This window comes from Rhopalosiphum padi, chromosome 3, assembly GCF_020882245.1.
Source record: "Rhopalosiphum padi isolate XX-2018 chromosome 3, ASM2088224v1, whole genome shotgun sequence".
NCBI lineage: Eukaryota > Metazoa > Arthropoda > Insecta > Hemiptera > Aphididae > Rhopalosiphum > Rhopalosiphum padi.
In genome coordinates this window covers 53949737-53975786 of record NC_083599.1, presented here as the reverse complement: position 1 = coordinate 53975786, position 26050 = coordinate 53949737, and the positions used below count along the sequence as shown (strand labels likewise).

The 26050-nt window shown below is 26.0% G+C and overlaps 2 protein-coding genes across 4 annotated transcripts in view; one reads left to right on the top strand and one right to left on the bottom strand.

Annotated features, from left to right (window-relative positions):
- The window catches only part of LOC132923909 (serine/threonine-protein kinase MARK2-like), a 49263-nt gene extending 42988 nt beyond the window's left edge, over positions 1 to 6275 (top strand). For 2 of the 3 annotated variants that reach the window (XM_060987906.1, XM_060987904.1), the window contains 3 exons: positions 698 to 736; positions 3276 to 3384; positions 4496 to 6275. In XM_060987906.1, coding sequence (XP_060843889.1) covers positions 698 to 736; positions 3276 to 3384; positions 4496 to 4714 — 367 coding nt within the window. In that variant the 3' untranslated portion in view covers positions 4715 to 6275. The remainder of the gene's footprint in view (positions 1 to 697; positions 737 to 3275; positions 3385 to 4495) is intronic. The other variant, XM_060987905.1, reaches the window with a different exon arrangement.
- Positions 6276 to 7205: 930 nt separating this feature from the next.
- On the bottom strand, positions 7206 to 21008 carry LOC132923911 (serine/threonine-protein kinase nekl-3-like). Its single transcript, XM_060987908.1, has 5 exons — positions 20638 to 21008; positions 15060 to 15279; positions 12741 to 12985; positions 9390 to 9503; positions 7206 to 8428 (listed from the first exon to the last, which is right to left on the bottom strand). Exons 1-5 carry the CDS (start codon positions 20833 to 20835, stop codon positions 8306 to 8308), a joined length of 900 nt encoding a protein of 299 aa, XP_060843891.1. The 5' UTR covers positions 20836 to 21008; the 3' UTR covers positions 7206 to 8305.
- Between the last annotated feature and the right edge of the window lie 5042 nt (positions 21009 to 26050).

The window sequence follows — 26050 nt, the reverse complement described above, 5'->3', positions numbered from 1 at the left end:
TTACCAAAATTTATTATGTATATAATCATAACAATTGTGTAAACCTACACATTTTTTTTGTCTCTATAAATTGGCATGGCAGTTGCACGATGCATAGAACTACTATTATAACATGAATTATCTAAAAAATATTACTTTTATCTGTTGTGTATATGGTATGCATACAAATATATATAATTATTATGTTTATGATAGATAAAATCTTAGACCTTATACTAATAGATGCGCCTTCCCTATATTATTAACATTTTTAACCGTGGTAAAGTACAACACAGTTTTGCAGCTGATATTGATACCAGTTGTGTCTGACTGAATATTTACAATTTTATAAAAGTTTAATATATATCAGTACATTGCAATCTAATGAGTATGTGCCTTGTAATATGGTTACATCCAAATAGCTTACTCGTGTCTCTACCATAACTACTATAATGCCATCTATTAGTATAAAGCTTATAGATAGTAACATATTATATTCTGTTATACCATGATAAAAAATAAAAATAAACAGCAGCAATCCTTTGGGTGGATTGTTCATCTGTTTAATTTGTGTATTTTATACAGTTACAATATCATCAGGTGTAATGGATTAAACCGGCTTTTCACATTTTTATTTTTTATATTTATTTTTTATTTATTTATTATTTTATATTTTTGTTTTGTTTATTTTATTAGTTTTGTTTATATTTTATTTCAGGCCAATGGATCAAAATCTGCCCAAAAATAATATTGTTAGGTATGTAAAATCAAAACAAATTTTGCCAGACATAGGCTAGTCCAAATGATTACTAACATAGTGTTAATATTATGCTAACTAAAACAAAGAGCAAATAATAATTGTAATTTTTTGTAATTATTCAGAACTTTTGATTAACCCTTTAATAATATCACAAGAGTGAGCTCAGGCTACTTGACATATGACAAGTGCATAATCTAATAATGTTGATTAAAACCTTGGTTTGTCTAAGATGAAAACAAAAATATTTAGGTTTCTAAAATTTGTTTGATTTATTTTTATTTTATCTTTATTTTATTGAAATATTTTTTACTAAATTTTTTTTTTAACTTTATTTGTGATTATTTAAACCTTATTCATATATACCGGTGTTTTTATGTCTGATAAGTCATGATGTATGTATTTTATTCAAGAAGTGGATATATTTTGACATTCTACTGTATCCACTTGCAAAAAATCAGTATGTCAAAGATAATATCCTGTAAACATTCGTTTTTTTAACTTTGATAGTTAAACTGTATAAATAAATAATATCTAAACAAACCATCAATGTTGAAATTATTCACTCTTGGTTATTTTTTTTATTTTATTTTTTTTTTGTAATTGTATTTTTTTTTAGAAAAATCTTGCGTGTCATGCAAGACATGACTAAAAACTCAATATCCTATTATTTTATTTTATGCCTTTTATTTTGATAGTTATAGAATTACTTTTAAATTTAATTGTTAGATTTTATTAAAACAAAAATATTAAACTAAATGTCCTTGAACACTGTGTTTGTAAACATAAAAAAGAAATTATCATATCTATATGTGTCCTCAAAAATACCTCATCAAATTAATCATGGATTACAATTGGTTATTTTAAATTATTACCTATATATTTTTATTTAATACTTAAAACTCAATTGTTATTAACATTAAAATATTTAAAATAATCATATTATTAATAATATATTATATTATTATATTTCATTTACAGTCTATCTTATACGTTTTAATAGTTATAATTATATATCTACATATTATAATTGATACTATATAAAAACTTAAATAAAAGTAAAACATTAGAATTATGCTTGAATAACTTTTTTTAATTATATTTCCTTTGGTTAATGCATCTTGTTAGATAATATTAGGAAAGTGATAGGTTTATAACTCATCTTTGGATACTTCATTTTGCTGTTTTGCTCTAACAGATAAGCAATACCAAAAAATAAACAATAGTCTTATTAATTCTCATTGTTAAAGGGCATATTATATATCCATTAGTCAATACCATAATTAATTCAAAAGTTAAAAGTATTGAATAGAATGTAATGTAAGGTAAATATAAATCTTGAAGGTTATGCATTCAGGTTTAAATATCTAAATGCACTATTATATCTAGGTACCTAACCTATTTGTGTTATAGACCATTGTAATGCAAGCTTTAGCATTCAATTAGTTTTTCACTAAACTAAACAAAAACAAAGGTATAGCTAGGTATAAAAGCTTACTAATACCAAACTATTAATGATTGCCTTTAGACAAACAGATGTTAGTTCATCATCATAAACAGTGAAAATAAAACCTGGTAAATAGCATAAGAAATCTCTAAATTATGCTTGAATTATGCTCAAGAGAACATTATACCCGCACGTATTATCTCTGTCTTACTAATGTACATCATAGCGAATTTGCGTTCAGCAAAACACATTTTGTGAGGCTAACTTTAATATTAAAGTAAATTTACCTATTATCAAATTTGAAGGTAAGAATATTATCTAGAAAATACCATATGCTTTTATCGATATTATCATTTTAAAGTGAGTTATAGCTATGTAAAATATTCATAACTCACTTTAAAATTATAGTATATAATTTAGTATATGGCATTTTCCAGATAATTTTCTTACCTTTAAATTTTATAATAGGTAAATTTACTCTAATGTTAAAGTTTACATTACAAAATGTGTTCAGCTGAATGCAAATTTGTTATGATGTATGTTAGTAAGACAGACAACACATGCGGGTACAACGTCCTCTTAATACATTAAACAAATTTGTAGCTTTCTCCACCATTGTTCTTTTACGTATTATAAAATAATTAGTAAATTTTGCAAAATTGAGAACCTAGAAAACCAATATGTGCCGAAACAAAAGCTGTTGTAATATCATATAATGTGTATAAATGCTAAATTATTCATGTTTAAAAAGCATTATAATTGTTAATAAAAACACTGTTAATGAACTCAAGATAGTTTTGTAAAATATGCATAGTGTATAATGTATATTATACAATTTACGTATAATTTTAAAATTAGAAAAACAGCGAATAACCTTTAATTTTATTTATGCATTATTATCGTAGTAAATATAACATGTGTAGAAATATCTAACGGGTGAATATAATATTGATTACGATGTTGGTCGTCAATATATTAATTAATTAATCTATTTAAATATAATAATTATTATATTCATTACCTACGTATTTATATAAACACACCGTGTTCCTATTTCATTGAATAATCTGAATTTGACATTTTTAAAAACAGTAATACAGTGAATGACGATCAAATGAAACCCAGATCGTTGAGATTCACATGGAGTATGAAAACGACGTCTACAAGAGACCCAAACGAGATTATGGCTGAAATAAGAGAGGTGAGTTGTCTGTCCACAAAGTGCGGTGATATTAGACCTTGTGGAAATAATGTTGCAGGCTCCTCATAAATTATGTACATTCTATAATTATTCTTATTTCGGTCATTTTTTCTTTTTTTGTGATCAACCACAATCGGTTAATACTATATAAAAGTATAAACCCTGTCGCCAACCGATTGTTGGTTGTTGAAATTAAAACGCGTTAGAAATAAATAATAATGAGTCCGGGCATATTACCAGCCTTTGAGCTTTTCCCAAAATTGATTTTTAAATAAATTAAAATATATATCTATATACATCTAATTTCATTTTTGTCTGGAGACCCTGTTTAGAATGAAATGTCTAGCTAGTATCCCCGATTCTTACCCACCAGTAGGAACTGGAATAAATAAATAATATTATCGTCAGCGGAATTACTCCGCTGGAATAATCGGCTCTGAGGTCTCTAAAAACGTATTTTAACGCCTATCTCCCACACTATATTTCGTCCCAGCTGTTTCGACTGCCACACAATCTGATGAGGTATTCGTCATATTTATCTCTGCAGTAATAAAATCTACTATTGACTAGGTAAGACTTGTCATTAATAACCATACTGCGACGCAAATAGTAGATAAATATTACACGGGAAATTCCGACAGTGGAATAATGCAATTGGCCACGAATGTGAATCTACCTCTGTAGTCTGTACGCGCAATAAAATTACGATATTAAAAGAATGACTTTTATTACTTATAAAGTTATAGCTTATCGTCGGGTTTACCATTTCGCGGTATGTCGTGGTTAGTGAATTACACTTCGATTACAGTGACAAATCTGAAGCTAAACACGACTCGACAGAAGACGTGTTACCCGTCTAAACTCGACATTCCCATCGCAGGCCGTGGGGGGTGGGACCATTCGAATTGTTTTTAATACTTGGAACGAAACTAAACCCTCCACAAACGCCGTTTTATTTTCATACCGTTGTCTCCTCGTGGATGCCGGCACGGCTTTTGCTGTCGTCGCCGTGTCCTCCAAAACCCCAACAACTCCTCTCGAGGAACGTGACGGGATCTCCGACGATTAACCGTTTTGTTTTTTCTTTCTCGTACTCTCCCGTACTACACAGGTGCTGGACGCCAACAATTGCGATTACGAACAGCGCGAGCGCTTCCTGTTGCTGTGCGTGCACGGCGACCCGAACACCGACTCGCTGGTCCAATGGGAGATCGAGGTGTGCAAGCTGCCCAGACTGTCGCTGAACGGCGTCCGGTTTAAACGCATATCGGGCACGTCCATCGGGTTCAAGAACATTGCGTCGAAAATAGCCAACGATCTAAAGCTCTGACTACACACCGAAAACCTGCCGTCTACCGACGAATAGGTTTTTTGGTTTCCGTACGAAAAAAAAATTACACACACCCACACATCAACCCGCACACACACAAATACACACGCGCTTGCGTGCGTGCGTACAATATATGCACACACGGACCAGACGGAACGGGAGCAGCGCGTTTAACCATCGAATAACGATAATATTATGATATTGTATTAATATTATTACTGTTATTATTATTATTATTATTAGGCCTAAAATATTATATAATATATTACTATAATATTTTGTCTATAACCGACAACGAACACGCGTCGACTGCTGCGACCAGCTACGACCCGGTCGTTGCGTCATACAAATACGTACATATTACAAAATAATAAATATACACAAATCTTATACCCGTATAAATATTTAAATAATAAAACAACTTAGACGAAACGGCGGTAGGATATGCTGCTCGCCGCCAAACGTTGTCCGAGACAGACGCAGCGTGTGTTCCGGCAAATCGTTTTTGTAAAAATAAAAGTGTTTTTTCAATGATTTTGTTTTCGTTTTCGTTATATGATTTTTACTTTTTTTTTTTTAATTTTGATTTGATTTAATTTTTTTAAACTTAATGTCGTTTTGATTCATTTTCATTTTCGATAATCTAAATATGCCTTTGATTTTTACTATATGAATTAATTTAAATGAAATAAATATCGTTAGAAATGACTGCCCCCACCCCTCCCCCATAGTCTATACTAATACACATACATACTTATAATTTAATGCAAAGGACCAGAATTTTATAATTTTTATTGATTTTTAAATTATTCTCTACTTTTACTTACATATAGCAGCTTAAACTTATGCCATTTATACTAAATATTTCTATGTGTACTTACTTCCTATAGATAATTGAATTATACAAATCATTAATTACTAACTGTTTATTTTTGCCGGTTAGCAAACATTTGCTTTACTAAACTACCAAACATTTTGCTCTTCAGGGGTGTCTTGGGTATTTTGAATATATATTCGTCCGCATGCCCATTAGTTTTAATACTATTTATTTATTTATTATTAATTTTTTTTTTCATGTATAAATTTAAGATTTATTATTATTAAATAATGCTCGTGAATAAAATTTGAGTTAATGCGTTGTAGAATTTTATTGAAGTACGTAAAAATAAAAGGGGGGGATTATAATTTACATACCACTTTTACAATATTATAATATAATTTTCGACATCAGAAGTAATATTGTAATCAGTAGCTTGAAAACCATAAATAACGATTATAGCCGCAACCAATAAATATTATTACTATTTTTATATTCATATTAATATGTATGTATGTTTGTTCTAAAATGCCCGATATTATATGTGATATAGCAATATTTGTGGCAATCCCCCTCCCTCTGACTGATGATCTATCATTTTAAAGCAGAAGTGTTGAAATATTTACAATGATAATATTATATTAATACATTGTAGATCATTATATCTTATGAGAATTGACTCTCACGTGTAATATATTATATATGTATATGTTAAATATAAATATAACAAAGATATCGTATGAACGAAGATCTTTTTTATTAATGCATTTCTTTATAATACTCATATATATATTACGTAATTGGTCTCGCTAATTAAAAAAATTGTTGTTACTAATCACTACAACTAGTTCTGATGATATAGATCAGCGGAGTGCTTTGTGTAATATTTTCATAAAATTATATGTATTGGCCCACCTATCTTGTAAAACTTGGCGTTTTTAACGTTTTCCGTGCAAGCATAAATGTTGGCTATGTAGGTCAACAAAAAAATGATTTATTAGCAGTTAAATAAATTGTTTCATATATATGTATTTACTAAATGTTTTGATACAAATTGTGTTTTATGAAATCAACAGCTCTGTATGTAATTTGTATTTTTGCTATTGTGTCGAGTCTAACGAAATCAGTTTCAGCATTTGTTCATTTTCATATTCCACACACAAATTACTATTGCATTTTACATAATTATTATTTTCTAAATTATATATACATAATACTTATATTATATATATATATTATTATTGTTATTATGTAAAATCAATAATTTAATTATTCAGAGTAAATTTTTGTAATGTCATAATTATTGTTTAATACAGGAAACATAATGTTACTGTTTAATTATGTAATGGCATTAAGCAATTTGGTGTTGAATAGCACAAACCTGGTAATCTGATACCTATTTAAATTGATAATTTGTACTATTTCCTGCTTGTATAACAAAATATGGTTTTCATGGGATGTATAACAAAAATGATGTGATATGTGAAATACTATTAAATTAAATACTAAATACTTTTTTTTTAACAATATTAATTAATAACAATTTTTAGTACAATAATAATAAAAGGTTATCAGACTTCACCAGTGACATTGCTTTAGCATTACACAAAAACAAAAAATGAATTAAGTATGTCGATAGATTAATATTAATATATATATATATATAAATGTGTATTTTTTTTTTTACTGTAGTCATGTAGACAATATTTGTTAATATCCTGAAAAAGTTATACCCATGCTGTGCAGTATGAACTTGTAAATTTTTCTTTAAGGTGCGTTTGTTAAAAGCAATTATATAAGTTTATTATTTTATGATGTAATAATATTTCTTTAAATAAATTTCACATGAATCAAATTTTTCATTTTTAAGATTTTTAACAAACGTGACCTTAAAAATAGTGTAATCATAGTGTATGTTATAGTCCTTTTTTATCGTTTAGATATTATAACACCATTAAGTATAATGTAAGCATTTTTACAATAGGTATATTGTTTACAATTCTGTACATTGATATATATACATATAATATATTGTGTATGTAAAGACATATAATATATATATATATTTATATAATTAAAATATTTTAAACCATAATTACATAACCTGTATCATATTAAAATGTAGTTTAATGTAGGTAAACAAAATACCTAAAAATGTTAAAATGGCTCGAATATCATAACGTATTAGTCGTGATGTAACACCATACATAGTATGTATAATAAAGAACAATTTTTTAAAAATTATTATTATTATCAGTTCTGTAGGACTAAAATTTGTTTCAATTTATAGTTATAATTATTTATTTTAAAAATAACAAATACCTATTGCTTTACGCCAAGTGCTGATGATACTGTCGTATGTATTGTATTATATAAATACAAAAAAAAAATATTGAATATTATGTTAAATGAAATGCTTATACAAATTTTAGTAACCGTTTTCATTCTTGATTATGTAAAAAGAAAAACCATCAATCAATTGTTGTACATTTATTGTTTAGCCCTAATAAAAATGTATAAAAAATAAATAAAATATATAATAAAAAATTAATTGATTGGTAATTGTACACAAAAAAATATCTTTTAGTAGGTGCATTTACTTTGTTGAAAGTATTTGATGGTTTAAAATTTTACACTCATAGACGTTTTTTAAATAGTACCTTCTAAAGACTGGAGGATACTACTACAAAAAATGTATTATTATAATAATCTAGAATCTAGACAATAATAATACTACAATGGTACTTTGTATAAACATAATTTCATCATAAACATTAAGATGAAAATGCAGTATTCCGAGATTCAGTCAATCCTCTCCGTGTTACTCTCAGGATCTGTGATATATTTGGCCTGAACTTGTGGTCAACTATTATGCAGCTATCTATGAATTTTGTAATCTGCATATGTATAAAATATAAAACTATTCATAATCGTGTGGACATCAGTTTATATGGTATTTAATACTCAAAAGTGAAACACGCTTCATAAACAATAGTAATAAATAATAATCAATACTAAGGTACATTACAATATTTATTCTAAATAAAAATATATATTAATTTATCAATTTTCTTTTTTTTATTTTCAATCTTATTTTATACAAACAATTTTATTATATTTAGTTATATTCTGTGGTACTAATAAAAATATAATTTATGTATGAAAATTAAATCTTTAAAAATTGTATTCAAATAGTTGATTTTTATACGATCTTGTGATTTAGTAAAAATTAAACCACATTTTTTTTTTATAAAATTTGTTTTTGCTACCATGAGTTAGTGCATCTAAAATTTAGATCTTTAAATATTTTATTCAAGTTTTCTAAAATAGATTTTAAAGGTATTAAATATTTTGCTAAAAAAAATTACATGCATTTAGTAATACTTATATTTATGAGCAACAAATACTTGAATGCAGATTTTTTTTACGATTTAGTATCCAGAATGTAATTAGTTCATTTAGTTCCAGTGGACATAAATAACAAATTATTAGAAAATATATAAAACCTTAATAATCATACTAGAATATTTGTATACTCATTTTACTCAATAATTATTTGTTTTTATTTAAAGCAATTATAATTATAATTATTTTTTAAATTTTCCTCTTTTAATATATTTTATTAAAAATTAGTTAAAAAGGAAAACCCAGCAACGGTACTTATGTCTTATAATATGATTTTTAATATCATTAATTCTTATTTTAATGTACTGAAATGTTAAACTGAAAAACTAAAAAAAATATCGCTTATGTAGGTTTTAAGATTGCTTGGTCTAAATTATTGTTAATATTTGCATATCGGCAGTAAGATAGCCATTAGGTATAACAATATAGAATATTAAACACGTAAATACTGACCTTAATTGAATAGATGTCTGAAGGTATGGGTGGATAAAATCCATTTATTATTCTTTTGGTCATCAAGTTCATGTCTAAAGTATTCAAATGAAATGGTGCCTGAAGTGCTACCAACTAAAACAATTTTAAAATAAACCAAATGAATTAAATAGTACTGAGTAATAATATACAGTTGATAAAATGGTTTGATTTTTAACTTTGAGGGTGGTTTGGGATAGCAAATTGAATTTAGTTTGTACTTTAGATAAGCCAAAATTAAATATTCCCAGTAAATTGTTTTATAAATGGGGGGAAAATGGTACCTATATAAGTATGTACTGCTCTGCTATACATTAGGTGTTGACTGTTGAGTGGTTCATTATTATAAGTGTGTTAAATTTGAATTTGATGATTCATCATGAACCAATTGTGCTCCTTATATTTTAAGGTTACTGACCAATTGCACTTGTATTCCAATCTGCCTACTTTTAGATTTAACTACTGGGTATAATATATTATTTCATAACAATATCGATCATTTTATGAAACATTATTATTACGCACATTTGATAACGCAAGTAAAATAACTTGATAAATGTGAAAAAAAAATTATTTATTTATTATATTATTATTATTTATTTATTAACGGGTAAAAAACCCAATTACATAAAAATTATAATTTAGTACATATAAAATATAGTATAACATTTGATAAATAAACATTTGAAAAAATAAAATAAAATAAAATTAATGAATAACTAAGATAATTAATAATCTAATTATACAAAAACACAGAAAAATAGTAAAAATAACATTGAAAAAATCTAATAAAATTGTTTTCTTACAAAACTAATGAAAAAATCGACAGAATATGGATTGAAACTAAAAAAATCAATTTGTTCATCATTAGCGATAGCCATCATTCTATTTATAGGAGCGGATAATGCATAATTAGTTTTGTGGTTATTTAGATAGAAAATAGTTACGATTGATGATCTAGTTCTAAACTTAGGAACAGAAAAATTTAAAAGCTACTCAATAGCTCAGTACAGAAAAAAAAACCATTTAGTAGTTTGAACAAAAATATTAGATCATTCACTTTTCTTGTGTTAGATAAGCTCTGGATGTTAAATGTATTTAACAATGGTTGATAAGATGAATGAGGTACACGTATAATATTACATTTATAAGACATGAAACGGAGTAATCGATTTTGGACATTCTCAATGCATTGAATTTGCGTATTTAAATAATGTATGTGTAATAGTGTATTGATTTATTATAGGTATAACTATAACTAACTAATACATTTTTCCTTTTGGCTTATTATAAAATGTTTTGAGCACAATAATTGGTCTATCGACCCTAAATATATAGAACGCAATTGGTAGGTATATAAAAAAGTAATTTGAAGCACAATTAGTAGGTATATAGTATATACTACTGGTACCTATATGGCAGTCTACCATATCATCGTACACGAAAAACGGTTCTGATCGGAAACGGTCTATCAGCATATGTCCTATATCATCAAGTGATATGCCTAATAGCTATTAGTCATTAATTTTACTTTTTGTATTATAATTTATAGTTTATAGGCCTGTACTTATTTGAAATTAAAATTAAATAAAATATAACAAAATAATTAACAATGTTATTTATCGTTTAATTCAGTCATAACAAATTTGAACTTCAAATGCATATGAAAAAAAAAATGTGCCTGTGTATTTTTAATATTTTTATATATAAATATAAGAACAACTTATATCTTGTACAAAATTTTCAAGAATTTTGACCCTCCGAATCATGTTTTATCGATATTTATCGAAAATAAAAAATTTAATTCGCTATACCTCAGGTGTAGTCCAAGAGTAAAAATATTTTAAAAATTTGATCGTGAATTGAAAATAATAATATAAACATTTAGTAAAAATTTAAAGTTTAATGATGTAGATATTATTAAACTGTTTAGTGATATAATATGGTTATTTTATTTTACTTATAAAGTTATAACAGTTACAATATACGATTCGTTCGCATTGATAATTTGCACATTTTTATACGACGTCCGCGATGGAGTACAGAAAAGCCAACATTTTAATAAAGTCACAAAGTTTATAATAGTTGCATATTTGTACTTCGTAAGTAAATATATAACTTGTGAATTGTGATTATTTGATTTCCTATGTCCTATCACTACCGACGAGTTATGAATGATGATATATTTTAGATTTTTAACGAAACGATATCTGTATTGATATTACAATGATGTGCATATATATATATAATATATAAGTAGTGATTTCTAAGTTTTATCTAGATGGTACAATGATGTGGTCAAGATTAAAAATTCCTAATATTTTTTAGTATTCAGGAAAAACAAACAAAGATTAGGAATAACTGAAATTTTTAAGCAAAACTAGTTTTAACAAAATTGATTTTATTTTTTGGTGTACTTACCTTAAAACGATTAACCTAAAATACTTGAAATGTTCACAAAATATTTATGTTTGTATTTCCTACACATAGTAGAACATTACTATACATAATTTACATTTCTAAATATTGTGACTTTTTTGAGTTATTTATAGACATTTTCATTTATTTTAATTTTTTTTCCATGAATATAAAAAAAGATAAACAATTTTTTACTTATTCAAAATTTTTGAAAATTGAACATAAGTTCTCAAATAAGTTGTTCCCATATCATATAATCTGTATAAAAATATAAAAATACTTAAATACATATACATAATTGTTTTTAAATGCATTGTTAGCATAATCAAATACATAATACGTAAATAAAGTCAACCATGTCACATAATACGTTTTGTATTCTTACTATATTTTAGTTATTCTTTTCTATAGAAAAAATAAAGGGATTAATAATAATGTATCCTGGATAATGAATTTTAAATATATTCATTAAAAAAAGCTATACCTACAGTTATCTAGGTATAATTTTAAAATATTAAATGTGCATTATGTACTAACTATAAAGTAAAAATGCTTCCTTAATACTTATTTTGCTTACATTCGATTTTTAAGAACTTTTTTTTTACCAGTTTATTTTGAACTTTAAGTTTTTAGGACTCTAGCCCTTGTAACTTTAATCTAGGTTTTGCCTGTCCAAGCACCCCAAACCTAATACATTAATTAAACATTAAACTTATTTTAATAATAAAAAGCTCAATTTTAGCCTTTATAAGTAACTACAAACAGTGTTACCTTCAAAGTTATAAATTCCACTAGTTGCTAATATAACTGTTATCTAATTGTGTAGTGTAACTAAAATTCTAAATCATTGATACAGCTCCGGTAATAATTATTATTACATTTTATTATGCTATAAATTATTGTAGTGTCGCATACCTCATATATGACACAAGCCATTGACCATACATCGCTATCAAAGTAATACTTTTGGTGTAACATCCTCTCGGGACTCATGTATAGCGGAGAGCCCAGCACCGATCGACAAGTCATGTCTTGACCGTTCGTTATATCTTTGCTAAATCCAAAGTCACCAAGCTTAATTTTCACTCCTTTCCACCGCTCATAAAGCGAGTTCTTTTCTTCTTTTAATCCATATACAAAAATATTAGCCGGTTTGATGTCTGCACACAAACAATATAGCATGGTTTATATTATATAATATATACAATTATAAATTTATGAATGGTATCTTATTTTAAAAATAATAATAATAATGATATTTAATGGCAATAAAAGAATCCACAGATTGAAAAAAATACTATATAATATAAATATACATCAATAATTTGAATTTTTAATAATAATTATTTAAATTATTATAAAAATAACTACATTTATTTTAATTAAAATTGCGGTCAATATTATTAAGGACATATATTTATAGATTAAAAGCTAATGTATTATTAAATTAATACAAACATATAATTTATATTTTGAATTTACAGGAATTTAAGTATAGTAAGACAACGGGTAACATAATACTATAACACGGCGTATTGCGTGTGTACTAGTGGAGTGAATAATGTTTTAATTTTACTTAATTTATTTTGGATTTAGTGGGTCTATAAACATTTATTTAAAAGACTAAGTTGATATGAATAATTGTAAAAGAATTTAATTTAAAATAAAATTATTTATCAATGCGAGAAATCTAAAAAAAATTGTGTATATTGGTGGACGTGCCGCTGATGTACGACATGTATAAACATCAATCGTGTACACAAATACACGATTGTAGGCGAATACCATTCAACCTGCGCATTGACACGGCCAATTTGTGTGTAGGTATAATATTATGTTAAAACTAAAAATAATAATCAAATCCAAATAGTATAGAAGTATACATAATTTCTACAATTCTACCCCGTGTCCGTGTGCCCAATATTTAACATATAAGTAGTACTAATAATTATTATGTTAATTAAACAATTTTATTTCTTAATTAATATCATCTACCTACTGTTTATTATTAATTCATCATGTCCAGTAAACAAAATAAGTGGTAAGCAAAAAGTTATTATTATTAGACAAGTTAAAAGTGCTACGAAAGGGTATAGTTAAAGTAATAGATACCTAAATGTATGATTTTTTTCAAATCAATAGAAACGAAAACTGAACAGTTACTAAAGTTGACTGAACGGTTAAACAATAAGTCCGTAAAATTGTATTAAATTATAGAATTTTAATTATAATATGAAATTAATTATATATACCTATTCCTTTCCAATATTCACGCATTATGTGAAATATTTAAATATTGTAAATAGAATTTAAATAGGAAATAGGTAGGTAACTACGTCCTACTTATATAGTTGCGTAACTACGGGATGACAATATGTAGCAATGCCCCAAGGCTCCTATGGCTTTTCGTTACCCTCCCCGGTATAGTAACAATCTTTAATACAATTTCTACATACAAAAATTTGAATTTCATTTTAAAATGTATAACATATTGTTATAGAAACAAAAAAATATTGAAACATATTTATTTTAATCCAAGGGTATGGCCCGGACTGAGTTTTTATATTATTAATCGAAATAATTGTAGTTGTAGATTTTTATTATAGGCTCCATATATTTAAAAAGTTTGCAAACACTAGGTAATTATTGTTTGAATATTTTAATACCTCTATACAGCAGTAACAGATAACACTGTTCATGAGCTTGAAATCAAAAATATACATATTAAACTTTATTTTATCTGTTGATAGTAGATATACCAATATACATATACTGTAAGACTGGTACGTATATAATGTAAAATTCCATAAATTAAATAAACTATAATAATAAAAACAATTTTATTTTTATTATTATTTAAAAATTGAAAAATTTTAGTAGCATAAATAGATGACGGTCAACACTTAACACATGATACTGCCCCGAAGACTTCAATGTGTTTAAAACTGAAAATTATTTAACATTTCGTAAAATTAATTTATATAAATTGACTTGTATTATTTATGTATTTTTAATTTTTATATTTTATTAATAAGTATGAATAGGATAAAAAAAAATAGAAAACATCGTTGTAATGAAGCCAAAAATAATTTACTCTTCTTCATAAGACGCCGCTAAAACAGTGAGTTTATTTATTAATTTTATATTAGTGCCTACCTGCAGACCTGCAGTATATTAGTATACAAATACAATAATGCCTTAATGAAATGGTTTTTAAAATATTTTATAATATACCTCGGTGCATGATTCTTGATTTATGCATGTGATAAAGTGCACTGGATAATTGGACGGCACAGGACCAAATGATAGATTCTTTTATGAGACTAAACTTATCGTAATGTTCATGAATGATCCGTCTTAAATCTCCACCAGTAGCAAGCTCCAAGCCAATTTTCAATTCAAAATCCGAAAAATCCCACCACAAACATCGAATTATATTTGAATGATTCAGTTTCTATTAATAACATAAAAAAAAATAATAGGTATATTTTAATATTTTACATAATATTAAAAAATGTTTTTGTTTTTTTTTTAGTTTAATATACTAAGTACATAATTATGACTTATTAAATCACTTATGATTTTTGTTACTCTATTTTATAATTATTTATGTAAATATTTTTGTAAAAAAATTAATAGTTAAATTTCATGAAATACCTAGGATTAAAAATTTTTTTAACTATGAAGTTAAAGTATTTTTTATTATATATAACCATACATACACTATACAGACAGACTTGGAGGTACTATATAAGGAATATATAAGATACATTTTGTGAGACGAGGTATACAATAAATACATGAATGATGAATGTATAAAACAATTATTATTTATATAATTTATAAAAAAAAAACTTAGATGTAATTACTGTATATTATTGTTTTTCATTTGTGTGGATAGGTATATTTAATATTATTTAGATAATTTTTTAGTATGTGTATAAATTAATAATTTTTAAAAGTATTTTACCAAAATGTGTTCAAAATAAATACTAATGTTTATGTACAACTATACAAGATGTATGATTAAGAATGTCGGATTTTTAGAAAGAATTATATAGAACAGAAAAATTATATACCATATAATTCATATTATGAACGTGTACATTCTCTGATTCGTGTAAATGGAGTAAAACATCTGGTAGGTACGTCAGCAAGCTATAGTCCTGGTCATAAAATAGCCCATTTTCTGATATACATATCCGAGTTTAATTCACCAATGAAGCGGAGAATTTCTTCCTTAAGTTCTTCAATGGTTAGTGATTCGTTTTCATGGCCATGAGCTTTAGAAAGAAATCTAGAGGAGTCAGTGCTCGAATTGGGAAAAATTAAATAGAGTCCCCCATACCACCTCACCAACCATTCTTATATTATGAATACTACTTTTCAGCTACACAGATATTTAAATTCCAAGTACAACATGTGTTGATAGAATATACCCACGTCCTACATGTTAAGTAGAAAATAAAAATATAATAATAATCAACATACATAATTTATTCAACATAATACTAAATAGATAACAAAATTAATAATTAATATTTTTGTTTTTGTTATTAAAAATCGTAAAATTCGTTATATAGGTAATTGACGTAAATTGAAATTCTCAATTTAATAACATTTTTTGGACATAAGTTTGTGCTGTTCTGGTGAAAAAAAAATATTTGGGGTGGGTACGCAAAAAAAAATATAAATAGAGGAGCTCCGTCCACCTGAGTACCCCCCCTCCCATTCGAGCACTGAGTGTAATTAGATCAGGGAGGGCAGTTTTGGTCATAATTTCGTGAAAGAAGTCAGCCCTCAAATTGTTCACACAATAACATGGATAACCGGGACTGAAACTTTCTAATGTAGTCGATGTGAAAATATTTAATTTTTTTTTATCGGAGAATGATAACTATACGTTTATGACATTCTTTTGTTTAAAACAAATTTTTTTAATAAATTAATAACGAAATTAAAGCCAGCGTTCTAAACACCCTATAAAATATAACGGTAATATTTAATATTATCGAGGATATTATCATACATAATGTATAAGCCTAATAATAATGTACCTAAAGGACTATTGAACACATGTGACTTTTCAACGCGAGTAAATTTGATGCAACTATAGGTACATTAATTCAAAGCATGTCAATTCGATGCATAAAATCAAAATAACTATTTTAATTCTTACAAGATTAAAAATACAAAAATATTAATGCCTATATATATAGGTATATAATATACCTATATAACCTACCCGTAAAGAAGTTTATCTTAATATACGTTGTCTTGTTATAACTGTTGTGGTATATTCTTTCATTTTATTGATAGTTTTTTTAAATTTAATATTTCTCTTAGCCTTATAGGTATTTTGTACATGATTATATTGTTAATTTTATAATTTCATCTACATAAAGAACCAATATTTATTACATATTTGGTAAAAAAAAAAATGCTTAATACCTTATAAACTATAATCAAAATATTTGCCTTGCATTTTATGCGCTTATCTAGATATGATATACTTTTATTTCATTGCATCTCCATAATACTTTTCTCCACTTTTTCGTCTTGTTTGTAATGAAATCCACTAAAAATAAATATACCTTGTTTACATTTAATAAACTTCAATGGAATTTTTATTCGTTAGATTTGTTAGTCTCTTGGAGAATATTCAGTATGGTATACTATGTCATGTTATATTACTTGTAATAAAGGTAACAATATTGAGAAGTATGTATTATGATGTTTCTGATAAACATTTTACGATACAAACGACAATAAAGATAAACGTGATGTAATCGGAATTTTCCAACGTTATATATTTATATAATTAATAATAATAATCTATTAATGTGCACAAAACTAAAAAATACGCCAAATTGTCATGACGTGTCGAAATGCAGCTACGTCGAAATGACCGCGTCCATCCATTTGACATGCATCTTAATCTATAACTAAATTTTTTTCCATCAGATTTATTCCTGGGATTTTTTCCGATCACCTCCTAAACATTTAATTTCTGTATTTTCATAACATTTTTCATATAATATTGATGCACTGTTGTCTATTAAGCTGAATTTCCAAGTGTAATTGACAATAGTACTCGAATTGAATATACAAGTATGAAGTAATTTGTTATTATTAATTACTTATTAGTTATTTGTATAGACTATAGGTAATAGGTATTACTGGTATTAGTGTTCTGACGACTGGAATTTCTTATATAATGGAGGTAATTCCTTTGACTACGCACTAGACTCCTTAGTATTATTCAATTGTTTTTCGTTAATATATAATATTAAGTAACTCAATTTTATGGGTACCACAAGTACCTTTAGTTAAATCTCGATATTAATGATATTATATTATATTCATCGTCTCATCGAGGTATAAATAAACAATTTTCTAACTAAACAATCACTTTTTATTTTTACACTACAGATTAAAATTATTTTAAAGCTACTAAAATAAATTCTCTTGATTGAAAAAAAAATCATGAATATTATTTAAGTCAAATAAATTATTTTATGCAAGAATCAGTATTAATTAATTATTTAAAGTGGGCGTGTATGACGTATGAATTCATACATTTTTTGAAGCAATTTTAGTAACTTCCAATATAATATATATTAGGTTTAAACTTTAAACTGCAGTTTTTTAAATATTAATTATTTATGTCAAACTGTCAAACATAGTCGTCCAAAAATTGGGCAGCTGATATTCAAATTTCACTAGGAAGTGAAATAGTAACAGAAAAAAAAATATGAAATTACATTTGTAAAAAATAAAAATTTATAATAATGAGTTTAATACGTAATATCTTAATAGAAAATCATTATTCAAAAAAACATAACTTATTTTACATTTGTATACTTTAATTTATAATTATTCTTATATTATTATTGAACTTGACTTAGATATATATTATATACGACATCTACATTCAAAAAATATATATAAGAATAAAAGTTATTACATATTACACAGTTGATAACAACTTAATTACATTTACTACATTAAGTATTGTCTGTTGTTTCTGTTGCACTCTGTACACTCATTAGCAGGGCTTGGAAGTTCTAGCAAATGCATATTTTTCTTGTTTCATCCTACAACATCCCAAGTGAAATATAAATATGTCTCACACTTCTCCGATGTCATACACGAAATTTAATTTTGATATTTTTTGCATATTTACTGGTTTTATTAATATTTTACTAATTTAGGGTTTATAGTGCTATTTTTGGGTATATTTTCACATATTTTCGAAAATATAAGAAAACATTTAATAATTCAATGTAATTTCCAAGGTAAGTATATAAAATAATTTAATTTTAAGTAAACTTTTAAAATATATTTAGATAATTTAACAATTTTGCCAACAGTTTATAATTCAACCAGTCCAGACAGTCCCTGACGTCTATAAGCCCAAAAATTTATAAAATTACATTTAATTTTTTTCTAATAAATTTATAATTTTTTCAAGTTAAATGCATATTTTTTGATTTTTTGTGCTATTTATAGTGCATATTTTAAAGTTTTAAGTTCATATTTAAAAGCTAAAAAGTGATATTTTTAGTGCTACAACTTCCGATTTCTGCTCATTAATCAGTGTAGATTAATTTACGCAGTCACTTCCAGGCGTTACAAAGTGTTTATCTTTGAAAATATCGTTCCCAGACAACTAGTTATAAAATATTGATTGAAATTTGAAGTATTCAAATATTATTAGTTATTACTTATTACGTAGTATCAGTGTTTTCATTCAATTCGACGTCGATATGCCATCACGCGATAAGACTACTAAACATTTTATTGTCATAGCACATCCAACCGGTCTATATCAACTTATTATATTACACGTGACTGTGACATGTATAATTAAAACATGATGTCAATAGATGTGTATTTTTAGAAAAAATAATGTCAAATTAAAAATAAATAACTTATAAGTACCTTTTGTGAAATGCAGTCTGTTAATAGTGTTAATGTATGTCTGAGTGAATATTGTGTATATCTTGTTTTAATTTTTCGAAATTGTAGTGATTCCTATTTAATTAGTCATTACTCATTATAATACTTATCAACGGAGAAATTGTTATTATAACTGATATACATAATTATCCGACAGAGTGTCAAAGTGTAGATGACAGCTGTATTACCTATATGGCTATATATATTTTTTAAATAAACAAACGTATACTTAAATAATAATTATGTTTGTTTACTGTTTCTTATTTCTACAATTTATAAATATTATTGCCTATTTTTCTATACATAAATGTAATATAATAAATTCATACTAACAAAGGTTGACTATTGATCATAACAAAATCATTTACTTATTAGTTATTACTCGCTTAGTTAGTAAATTGCATTTGTTAGTTATGTCTGTTACACCCCATATAGGTTTATTAAAGTCCTCAAATTTGGGCTTAAATTTAATTTTAATTTTAATGGCATTGAGTAAAAGAGAAAAATTTGTCTAAAAAACAAACGTCGGTATGCCTGTTTTCGTAAAAAAAAAAATTAATTAAATAAACAATAAAATATAAAAACAATTTAATTCCTGCATTTTGAGGAACTCGTTGCTGTCATGCGGGTACACAACAAGATTATATAGATATTAAGTACCTATGTAATATAATTAGACTTTTACGGCTGTACACTGTAGTACACAACACCACGAACACGCATAAGCATAATGACGTCTAAACACTAAACGCATGTGCCAATATATTATATATAGGTAAGTATTAAGTATTTTATTACCATGTATATTTATAAATTATTATATTGGTGAACATAACATTATTGCACCGACCTTCAGGTTGCTGATTTCGTTAACGCAATCCTGTACGGTTTTGAGGTCATTGACAATGTTCCGCAAGTGTACGATCTTCAGGGCTATGTGCTCGTTGTCCGGCTCCACCAGCGCTTTGTACACCGTGCTGAACGTCCCTTTGCCCAACACCCGGTCGAAAATCACTCGCCTGGACGACTGTCGTTCAAGCTCGCTCATGATATACGGCAATTAAAAAATAATAAAAACCGTAATGTAAATAATATTGTTGTATAAACGGCAATAATAACAAAACCATTAAAACACAACTCGCGCGCACGTTCCCGCGAGTCTCACGATAATCGCGGCGGTCGACTGGTGACAATAATAATAATATTGTCCGTTGTCCAGGCCAAAACGTTGATAAGTACTCGACTGTGAACGCCGCGAAGCGAAATTATGTGGACCGATAACCCGACCTGCAATACCGCACGTATACTAATCGCACGATACGCGACTACATATTTTTCATGCCGCCGCAATGTCAATATATATAATATGTATATGTATCATATAAATATAATAATAATAAATAATAATGCAATAATTATCGTTTATATAGCGTTCGTCATATCGTTAGGTATGTTGCAGTACGGCAGCAACTGCTGTAGTCGTAGCCTGTACGTACCTGGTACCTAACCCGCGTATTTTTAATATTATAATATAGCAAGTATACCTCCCCCCCACGCCGCCGACGATTGGAAAATAATAATAATGTAGACGTAAATAAATATTGTCACCGCCGTCAATAAACACGAGTAGAGGTACACCACCGACATTAAGTCCGTCCACCCGGTATTTTACTTCTACATTATTTACACCGTGTGATGGTGTGTATATATACTATATAGTCGCCGTGTCACAGCGACAGTGACATTGCATTGGCACAAAAGTTCATTAGTTTACTGCAAACTGACAAGGGGCGCTATTCCTAATGAGCGGGAACTTGAAATATTTTAGAAATTGTATAAAACAACGGTTTTAAAATTTATAATATAATTAATTAAACATGCCTTTATTATTATACCGTACGAGATGCCAGATGGGTTTCAAGAGACTGCGTATAAGAGACTGTGTTATACATTATACATGTATATTTATAAATATTAAATATATAGGTAATTATATTATCGCCTATCGGGGCGATAAAATAAATAGGTACTCTCTAATTTTAAAAAAAAAATGATGAAAATTAGGTAATCACTCTACTGTAAAGTAGGCGTTGGGTGTTACACTACCTTGCATTCATTGATTAATCTACTGCATAAATCATTGCACACGAAAAACGATTCTAAGCGAAAACATTCTGTTATTTGTTATTACTAAGTATATTTTATTATATATTTATATTCTTATTATAGTAATTTATAAAACAATTAGTAACTGTAACTTATTACCTAGGATTAGTTAATTTTTCCCGAAAGCATTGCATTTAATCTGTAATCACTTATCAAGTATTATAAACATACCATTAATGAATCAATACCACCTTTGACTCTGACTTCTGAGTTTTGACTTTACTGTAAAACGGTGTGAATATGTACAAAAATGTTGAACATTAATCGCTGGAGAAAAAGGATAAGTCTACTTTTTATAATTTTTCAGATGAGTTAAAAAACGAAGTATGGACACGACCTTTTTCTATTGTAACTTGTTAACTGCTATTTTCGGATGTTTGGACAGTCGGATTTGTCTCCTTTTTGCAGTAAACGACATTGTTGGGTAGTTACGTAATTACATTAGAATTATTTCCAAGTAACGAAAATGTAATGGAAATTACTTTTAATATGTAATTTTTATAATATAACGCGTTACAGTTTCGAATTATTTAGTACCTATAATTGCAGTATTGTTAATTAAAAAAAAAAAATTTTAAAAATATGTCTATAATAATACGGGTATTGCCGTATTAGGTATACCAATCTATTATATATATATATTTAATTTTAACTCGCCTCCACGGTTTTGACATGACTTTAATTATGTATTATTTACTACTGTAAATGTTATTTTTGTACATCTTTTTTCAAACTATACATTTTTACTGTTGGTAGTGTACCAGTTTCTAGTTATATTATTGCTTGGCAGAATATTAATTGCTAAGAAATTAAAAAAAAAAAAATTTGTAACGAGAAAATAACGTAGTTACTTTTCTAATAGAAAATAATTTCATTACAATTTTTTTTGAGTAACGAGTAAAGTAACTTGATTACTTTTTAAAAGTAACTTACCCAACACTGTTAAACGATGTATATATGTGTCATGTGTGTACTGTGTTTAGTGCAAAATGATAATAAAATAAAAATTAATAAAAATAGACTTATCCTCTTTCTGCAGTTAACGATTTAAGTGGTATAAATATATGATATTTTAAAATTAATATTTAATTTACATTTTGAAAATGTAATTTCGTATAGTAAAATTCATTATGTACCAACGTAAGTTCCCGCGAATGATGTTTTTAAATTATAACAAACAAACTAACATCGTTATTCTTCAACCAAAATATGTAATGTCATCCAAATATTAACTTCAAATATTTTAAAAACAAATTTTCGAATTTTATCAAAATCTTAACTTCAAATACTTAAAAAGTAATTGAGCATAATACTTTTGAATAAAAACTTACAAGGACCTTTATAATATCTACATTTTCATTTTTAACATAGCAAAAAAATTAATATCGACAATAATTAATAACGTTTATAAATAGCTCAAAATGAGTCAAAATTATTATGAAAGTTTTTTTTATTTTTATAGAAAATAATAATATATTATATATATGATAATAATTTCAAGTATTTACGATTATTTGTTTTTCAATTACAAGTAAAACGACGTGTCGTGTCGACATATCAAAAATTGTTCAAGGATAATTAGTTATTTGTTTATTACCTATTATTTATAATTGACTATTGTACTGGCAAATATCTAATATCGTAAAAATTTGAACTTCAAACGCTGACTCCAATAAACTTTTTCATACTATAAATAGCTCAAAAAAAGAAAATATTTTGATATTTTTTTGTTATTAAAATTTTAAATTATTGGTATGAACATATAGTGAAAAATGTATATATCTATACCCTACGGCTATTTGTTTTCGAGGTTATGAGAAATAGAAAATAGTTTGATAAAAAATCATTATTTAATATCCATTTTTGTAAAAATTTAAACTATAAATTTCACTAAAAAAAAAAAAAAATATGATAAATATAATACCTATAATTTGTAGAATAAAATAAAATTTCAATTTTTTTTTTTTTTTTGAACAACAAGAACTTATAACTTATAATTAATTTTCAAATCTCTAACAAATAAAAAAAAAATTATGAATTTCTTAATATAGGTAATACAAAATAATTTGAAAATTGTCAAAACTACGAATTTCATAAATATTCTTAATTTAAACGCTAATAACAATATATTGAGACTGTATTCTCGATATTTTTTAATTTGTAAATGAAAAACTTATTAGGAATTTTGTATTAAATTTTCAACATTTTTGTTTTTGTTTTTTTCTTGTTATTTTGAAAAGTACTGGAAATTTTCATTGCTGACTCATAGTAAAAAACTAGATTTAATTTACTATTACACTATCTTCAAAGTTGAAAATTTAAGCAAATTTTTTTTCATTACTTATCGTGTATGCTATACACACAAAATACACATATAATTGTAAAATCAATATACATTATCAATTATCATTGGTCCAAACTACTAAAAGTTATTAAATAAAAATAAAACATAAAGATAATAATATACGTAACAAATTATCATTATTCATTAGCATTAAGATACCAGTCTGAAATGTATATTGAATGTTGATCTATCCGTTTCTTTTGTCTTAATAGCATTTTTGTGTTCAATAATATTTATCATTAAATTCTAATACAATATAATATTATTCATTACAATGACCTATTCAATGTCGAAATACATTTAAGACATATTAGTATATTACACACCAGAGCAAATTATTTTTATTTTTTTTAATAATCAACTTATAATATAGACTAACGTTTAAATGTATAACATTAAAGACCAATATAAATATATATATATATCACATATTCACATATATATATACCACCAATTAGTTGTAAATGTTTGTGATTTTATAAAAATTTGAACTTAAAATGCTTATAAATAAAAAAATATATATATATAATGTGTGAATGTTCGAAATTGGTGAATGTCTACATACACCTAATAGATTAGTAAATGTTGAAAAATTAAAATTATATAGACATTTATTAGTGGATGTTGACATTTACATTAGGATTTTAGTTAATGTTGACATAGGTACAACGTACTATGTATTCGCACATATTATATGCGAGTAGTACTATAGTTGAATATATCTTATATTATAATATTATAAAATAGACACAACATATTATGTTTAATTAAATCAACTTGTTAATGTTGATCCCTTTGTACATCAATGATTGATATTAAATTTTCTTTAGACATTGAAAACTGGTTTCTGCTGTATGCCTGTATAACCTATGTTTATTAGATTTATCTTTTGAAAATATAAGTACACATAGTAAAAGAGTACACAAAGTTTTAATGTCATTATTTTATCACATTAAATATTCGAATGTAAAATTTGTGTAAGACCAAAGTCTATAAGACTAAATGTTTATCGGTTTCGACGTCTTCTACCGAGGAGGAAACATGAATCTCGAAACATTTATATATTATAGTGGGGTTAAATAGGTCATAAGCGACTAATAATAAAAATAATTTTGATTGAATACACACTCAACAATGAGAAATAATGTCTTTCATTATACTCATTACAGCAGTCGTTAATCAACATGTGTGACAAGTCCGTCAATTATTATGGTAGGTAATGGAATGAAAATCCTTAAGAAAAACTACACGAATATTATTACAATACAAAATATTTCGATAAATAATACAAAAAATTAAATAAATAATTAAATAGTCAATAAAATAATTACACCATCTAATATGTTGATGATTATAGGAGCATTTCAAATGTTTTGTATTGATTATTCATTAACTATTATTTATAATTCTAAAATTTAAAATTTTTTAATTTTTTGTTTAACTTAATGATCGTTTGAAATATTTTATACATGCATGGTTTTTATTATGGAGTAACTATTAAGTAAAACTAGAGCTCGGATTTTAATGCATTTGCATTTTTTTTTTGAGTATATTATAGCTTTTATACGAAGCTTTCCAAGCTACAATTGTGTTACAAGTCCTTTGCGTTCTAACCACAAAATTAATTTGGGGCGTTTTTGACGTTTTTAATACATTTTTGAATTTTTTAGGATATCTTTAACCCATTTCTCGTATTATGACTAAAATTTGACTTCATTGAAATATAAGTACTACATAGTACTACGTAATATAA

Coding starts and splice junctions, on each gene's coding strand:
- LOC132923911 (XM_060987908.1), bottom strand. CDS start 20,835: ATGAGCGAGCTTGAACGACAGTCGTCCAGGCGAGTGATTTTCGACCGG. Junction 12,986..15,059: donor ATCAAGAATCATGCACCGAG/GTATATTATAAA, acceptor GTTTGTGTGCAG/ACATCAAACCGGCTAATATT. Junction 8,429..9,389: donor CAGACATCTATTCAATTAAG/GTCAGTATTTAC, acceptor ATACATATGCAG/ATTACAAAATTCATAGATAG.